Consider the following 7,318-nt stretch of genomic DNA (forward strand, 5'->3'; position numbering starts at 1 on the left):
ACCTTTTTGCCAGCATTAAAGTCATTCAAGAAATGAGGAGGACAAAAAAAGCATTCATTATAGAGTGGACAAGACCAAGGACATTAAGATCCCGAGCTGTGTGTAGTCACTGCAGCCTTATGAACACTAGCTTTTCCTGGCACAGAGTGACTCCAGTGCTGGAAGCACTCAAGCAAAGATGGGCATTGGTGGCTTTCATGGAGACTTGATGATTTGATGACCATGCACTTGTCCTTGCACCCACATGGAGTCCCACTGAGTTCCATGGTTCTCTTTATTGGCATGTCACTGCAGGACTGGAATCTTAAACTAGTTGTTACCCTCTCCTGCATCCTTGTGTGCCTACAGAACCTCTGGTAGATTAAAACCCAGATGCTCACCATTTTGTATTTTATTCTCTTATATAACACGGAAGGATTTGAGGTTTGGTAGTTCTCAATGTAGTGTTTTGTTTCATTCAAAAAGAACCCAAACAAAGAAGGCTTGCCAGGGTCATGGCATGGTTCAGGTAGATGCTTTACAGTGTTTCAGAGGGCTGATTGATAAGGCTTATTTAACATGCACTATTGAGAGTGCCTGAATGCTGGTTTAATTTAGAGAAGATTTGTCATGTAACAAATCTCCAAATCTGCATTCTTTTCAGTATTGAACAGCTGTTACTGTTGCAGTAAGAATCTTCCCTTATTTAACAGTGTTTGTACCTTGTAACAATAGATGCTAATGCCACGGAAGAGAGAAAAGTCAAATAAAAACACCATTGTGGGACAAATACCCTTCCCCATCCCCTTTAAAGTAACTTTTCTTTCGGTGGTGTTTATCTAGGAGCATTTTCTTCTATAGAAGAGATCCCCGAGAACATTGTGCATGACCATGAGAAGAACGGCCTTCCACGCTTATCCTCTTTCAGTGATTTTGAAATTCAAAAACGGTAAGAGGTGATTTCCCATGGAGATAGTTAGGTTTCTGACCCACAGAGGAAAATTAACGGGATCTCACATTAAAATGCAGTTGCCACTGGTGTCACTCTACTGATTCCATTGATGTTGGTGTTATTGTTGCTGGTATTAACGTCAGAGAAGTAAAACCAACATTATTGATGAAATGGAGTGGAGAATCAAACCCAGGCTATAGGTGGGTGTGCTTAGGGATATCTTTTGGTTTGTCTGTTACTTGCATATACACACATAAGTGTTTTAAATAAAAGATAAACAAAGATTTCTTTATCAGGAAAATGTGCTATCTTTGGGTTAGATTGTGCCACCTTTATTCACATCAACAAGAGCCTTACTCCATAAGTAATGCCACTGAAATTAGTTGGGGTTGAGGAAAAGGGAGTCTGAGAGACAAAATTATTGTGATCACTTATAAGGCTTGTGCCTGTCCGATTATGAAAATACAACAAGATAACAAGCCTTATGGATAGAGGGAAGTGGTAGATGTGGTATATCTTGACTTTTTAGTAAGGCATTTGAGAAGTCTTGCATGACCATCTCATAAACAAACTAGGAAAATACAACCTAGATGGAGCTACGCTAAGGTGGGTGCATAACTGGTTGGAAAATCATTCCCAGATAGTAATTATAAATGGTTCATAATTATGCCAGAAAGTCATAATGAGTGGCTTCACTCAGAGATCAATTCTAGGTCCAGTTCTGTTCAATATCTTCATCAGTGATTTAGATAATGGCATAGGGAGTACACTTACAAAGTTTGAGAATAACACCAGACTGGGAGGTGTTGCAAGTGCTTTGGAGGATCGGACTTCAATTCAAAAAGATCTGGAGAAATGGTCTGAGATAAATAGGATGAAATTCACGAAATACAAAGTACCTCAGTTGGGAAGGAACAATCAGTTGCACACATACACAATGGGAAATCATTGTTTAGGAAGGAGTACTGCATAAATTGATCTGGGAGTCACAGTGAAACACAAGCTAAATATGAGGCAATGGTGTAGCTCTGTTGCAAAAAAAAGCAAATGTGATTCTGGGTTGTACTATCAGGAGTGTTGTAAGACATGGAAGTAATGCTTCTGCTCTACTCTGTGCTGTTTAGTCCTCAGCTGGAATAATGTGTCCAGTTCTGGGTGCCACGTTTCAGAAAAGATATGGACAAACTGGAAGAAGTCAAGAGAAGAGCAACAAAAATGATTAAAGGTTTAAAAATACAATCTGTGAGGGAAGATTAGAAAAAAAATGTGTGTGTTTGGTCTGGAAGATAGAAGACTGTGAGAGGGGACATAACATTTTTCAAGTACATAAAAGGGGGTTACAAGGAGGAGGGAGAAAAGTTCTCCTTAATCGCTGATGATAGGGCAAAAAACAATTTTCTAAATCACAGCAAGGTGGGACATTAGGAAAAAATCCCTAACTGTAGGTGATTAACCATTGGAATATATTGACTAGGGAAATTGTGGATTTTCTAGCATTGGAGATTCAACATAATCTGTAGGGATGAACTGGATCGGGCGTTCCCAGCATCTGGGTCGGGACACAAACACCATTAGATTTTCTAAGGGTCACTGGTTGGGTGGCTCCGAACTGCATGTGGCTCTTTAAGGAGCCATTTGCAGCTGCCACCGCTCACTCCTCCAGCTCCTGGTCCCTGCCCTGCTGTGCTGAAATGGAACTCAATTTAATTGGTTTAAAGGCCAACAGGAGGGATCCAGCCATTAAACCAATTAAATTAAGTCCCATTTCAGCATGGCAGGGCAGGGAACTGCCCACTCTGCAGATGGGGGAAGGGAGTAGAAGGGCTACAGTGAGCCACATGGAGAAGCAACAGCAGCCTAGCAAAGGAGCAGTGGGGGGCAGCAGCAGTGCTTGTTTAGGGGCTGTGAGGGGTTTAAGCTTGGGGGCAGTTCGGAGGTGCCAGGGAGTTTAAGCCTGGGGGCAGTGGGAATCAAGGTTTATTTAAAAAAAAAAATCCCAGGGGAGAGCCTCCCTTTCCCCCAGCTCTCATCTCTGTTTTTGAATTGCCTTGTGTCACAAAAGCTGTGTCTACACGTGCACGCTACTTCGAAGTAGCTGCGCTAACTTCGAAATAGCACCCATCGCGGCCACACGCGTCGGGCGCTATTTCGAAGTTAACTTCGACGTTAGGCGGCGAGACATCGAAGTCGCTAACCTCATGAGGGGATCGGAATAGCGCCCTACTTCGACGTTCAACGTCGAAGTAGGGACCGTGTAGACGATCCGCGTCCCGCAACGTCGAAATTGCTGGGTCCTCCATGGTGGCCATCAGCTGAGGGGTTGAGAGATGCTCTCTCTCCAGCCCCTGCAGGGCTCTATGGTCACCGTGGGCAGCAGCCCTTAACCCAGGGTTTCTGCCTGCTGCTGCGGCAGCTGGGGATCCATGCTGCAGGCACAGGGTCTGCAACCAGTTGTCGGCTCTGTGTATCTTGTGTTGTTTAGTGCAACTGTGTCTGGGAGGGGCCCTTTAAGGGAGCGGCTTGCTGTTGAGTCCGCCCTGTGACCCTGTCTGCAGCTGTGCCTGGCACCCTTATTTCGATGTGTGCTACTTTGGCGTGTAGACGTACCCTCGCAGTGCCTATTTCGATGTTGGGCTGAGCAACGTCGAAGTTGAACATCGACGTTGCCAGCCCTGGAGGACGTGTAGACGTTATTCATCGAAATAGCCTATTTCGATGTTGCTACATCGAAATAAGCTATTTCGATGTTGGCTTCACGTGTAGACGTAGCCAAAGTCTCACTGAATTATCAGAATGGGTTGCCATCTCAAAAAGGTGGGAACCACTGGGATGGTGCTTAGTCTTGCCATGAGTGCAGGGGACAGGACTTGATGTTTTATCTAGGTCCCTTCCATTTGCACAGTTCTGTATAGCTTTTAGTTGGGGATAAGAAGAGCATTTATTATAACCCACCTTAAAAAGTTGATTTTGAGAAGGGATAGGTCTTTAGCAGAAAGCTGACCTCTCATTTGAAGCAAGTTCCAAAACACACTCAGTGGAAGTTAGTGGAATGATTCCCATTGCTTTTAATGTCCATGAATCAGGACCCTGGAAATGTGTGCTTTCTAAGAGTAATTCTCAATAAGCTCCATTATGGAAACATCACTACCTGCTCTAAGGGACATAGATTCAGCTGTTTCGTCACCTATGAATAACTCTGCTTAATTGATGACCATTTATACCTACTGTTCTGTTAAATCAAGTAAAATGTATTTCAAGTGGTATTGGCATGATATTCAGAGATGGATGAAAAGTGGGCTACATAGGTCATATTCTTGGTATTTTAGAGGTTGTATTTTATCCCAGTTTTGTACCTCTTAATTATCTAGTTCACTTTTTCTACCTGTTTAATCCCTTCCACTTCTGTTTTGTTTTAGGCTGAATTTATACTTTAAGTTTTTTATTGTGAGAGATCCATTTGAAAGACTTATTTCTGCATTTAAGGACAAGTTTGTCCACAATCCTCGATTTGAACCTTGGTACAGGCATGAAATTGCTCCTGGCATTATTCGGAAATACAGGAAGAATCGCACAGAGACCCGGGGGCTGCAGTTTGAGGACTTTGTGCGCTATTTGGGGGACCCTAACCACCGATGGCTAGATGTTCAGTTTGGTGATCACATTATTCATTGGGTTACATATGTAGAACTTTGTGCCCCATGTGAAATAATGTATAGTGTGATCGGACACCACGAAACCCTGGAGGATGATGCTCCATACATCTTGAAAGAAGCAGGAATAGATCATCTGGTATCATATCCCACAATCCCACCAGGAATAACAGTATACAACAAAACAAAGGTAGAGCATTATTTCTCAGGAATTAGCAAGAGAGATATAAGGCGCCTGTATGCCCGCTTTGAAGGAGACTTTAAACTCTTTGGATATCGTGAACCAGATTTCTTGCTAAACTGATTGCCTAGAGACTGTGAAGACATGTCTATCAGATTAAACTAAAGCATCTGAATACCAGCTGCAGCACTGACAGAACTGAGATTAACAGTACTGTATCATTGTTTTCTAGCTTTTTGATCTTGCTCCGTTTTTCAGTGTAATATTTGTCACGTGAACTTGCTCCATTTTTCAGTGTAATGTTTGTCACATGAGCAATTAGGGATGCTTGACTGTTAGCCACTGCCCATGTTTTCAGTGTATGACATTGCAGTCTTGTGTTGTGAATGCAACTCCGTCGTCCAACATATAGACTGTCACTTATCCCCTCTTCCCAAAGAAAAAGAGGAAACAATATAAGCTATAAAAGAAGATCAAATAGAATGCAATTTAAAATGTTGTAAAGCATTTGTAAAGATGTCAGTTTTGCTGTAGAGTAACTTTGTGAAGTGTAAGGGGACCTGATGCTTACAGCAGGAAATGTGGAGTCTCTCATTACCTATGGAGGACTAGAAACTTATGATGCACTAGGCAAGCAGAAGATGTCAAGCTTCTACTGTGCAGCTGCTATAAGGGCTGTACTAAGCTAAAGCTGTTTTTCATAATACACATGAATTGAGTCTAAATTGGCAGAACCTTCCATCCTGTCCAAAAAGGGTACATTCCAGAGGCTGTTAGTTTTTATTTTGTGCCATGGTGTTACCTGTACGTTCTACTGGTCTCTCAAGCTAAATAAGTATTCATTTAAGAATTGTTCATTTCCAATTGTGTGAAAACTTGAGATAGCACAGATCCCAACAAGAAGCATGAAAGGATTGCTGGGGAAACCTTGAGGACAACAAATTAAAAACAAATGATGGATTGTATTTGCAAGAACAAATGTAGGAGTCAATACATGCTTTTTAAATACTGTGCATTTTACAGGGTTGATTTTCTCATGTTGCAGGCTGTTACAAACATTAATTAAGCCATGAAAGTAAGAAAGCATAAGAATATACTGATTGCCATAATCAATTGGACCAATTGTCCATCCACTCCAGTATCCTGCTGCCAGCAGTGATCAATACCTGAGGATTCCAAGGAAAAGAAGTCCCTTCTCAAGTACGTCCACAGTTCTGAATGGGAAGATTCATTCCTGACTCTTCCAGGTGTCCCACTGGCATAATGCTGTAAAAATTAAAGGTGCCCAACCTTTATGCCTCCAGCTTTGGCAGCTTGCCAGGAGTTCAGAAATCACACTGATGTATACTTTTTAAAAATCAAAATGAAATTAACACAACCCTAGTAGTTGCCTGTGTATGCATTGTTCTTACCTGATTAAGAGACATCTTTGTGTTTTGAGTTCACCAGCAATAAAAATGTGTTGATAAGCTTGGTCCCCACCCTGCAGTAAGTGACAGAGGAGAGACCAAATAGTTGCATTTTAGGATTCACAGTGTCATATATTTGGCTGTTTGAGCTCCATGGCACCTTGTAAAGGATGAATTTTAAATATAACTGTGTCTGAACTTGCACTGCCAGAATAATTAACGATGGCCATAAAGTTATGGTGTCTCTTGTTCTAAATCCAGCCACAGTATTTTTTTAGGTAGCCACCTGTGGCAGGGGAAAGGAGGTACATCTGTGAAGTTAAAAAAAGGAGAATCAGTGCCAAATTGGACACCGGCTGCTGTCTGGAAAAAAAAAAGAAAAGTCCTGCAGTATCTGGATGTAATTCCAGAAGCTCACTGGCAGACTGCTTGGTATAAGGGAGAATTGTTTACTGAGCATTGCTCGCAAAAGAACCGTTGGAGGTGGCAAAGGTTGAAGTGCTCTTGGTTTGTCTTGGAAAAAGCAGCAGTTACAATGTCTTAGATTTGTTACTTCTGAACTGGTAATTAAAGGATGTAACAGCTCAGTTATTTTTATATGAAGTCACAGCAAAGTATATCGTTAAATGCTTTTCAGAGCTAATGAGCTGATTGATTACCTCTCTACTCAATTAAAATGTAACAATGTGAATAATATATAGTGAATTAAGGCCTTAAATTTTAGTCCTAATAAAGGTGAAGTAGAAATTTTTCTCTCTCAAGCAAAAGATACTGATCACATAACTGTGTCTAGTTTTATTCTTTGTAGCGTAGTGTTTGGTACCGGAGTTCTAATGCAGTGACCTACTAAGCTAAATTTAAATTACTATTCTGAAGGTTTTTTTTTTATAATGGTCCCCTATTACTAGTTCTGTTCTCATCGGCTACGTCTATAGTAGAGAGTTTTGTAGACGAACCTGGAGCTTTGTAGACAAAACTTGTGAAGCATCTACACCCAAAAGTCTGGGTAGACACTCCAGGAGCCGTTTTTTTCGCTGAGTGGATTAAAAGGTCTATCCGCTTTTATGAGTAGATGCCATCTGTTGACAAAAGTTTTGTAGGAACATCTCTTCTGTAGATAGATGCTTCTAGTGTAGACACAGCCATG

At 41.5% G+C, this 7,318-nt stretch overlaps 1 protein-coding gene across 5 annotated transcripts in view; it reads left to right on the top strand.

The window, feature by feature from the left end:
• Nucleotides 1–6,945, top strand: part of CHST10 (carbohydrate sulfotransferase 10) — a 37,087-nt gene extending 30,142 nt beyond the window's left edge. For all 5 annotated transcript variants that reach the window (XM_074991608.1, XM_074991609.1, XM_074991611.1 and 2 more), the window contains 2 exons: nt 823–928; nt 4,348–6,945. In XM_074991608.1, the coding sequence (XP_074847709.1) occupies nt 823–928; nt 4,348–4,885 (644 nt within the window). In that variant the 3' untranslated portion in view covers nt 4,886–6,945. The remainder of the gene's footprint in view (nt 1–822; nt 929–4,347) is intronic.
• Nucleotides 6,946–7,318: the final 373 nt, after the last annotated feature.

This window comes from Carettochelys insculpta, chromosome 1 (genome assembly GCF_033958435.1).
Source record: "Carettochelys insculpta isolate YL-2023 chromosome 1, ASM3395843v1, whole genome shotgun sequence".
NCBI lineage: Eukaryota > Metazoa > Chordata > Testudines > Carettochelyidae > Carettochelys > Carettochelys insculpta.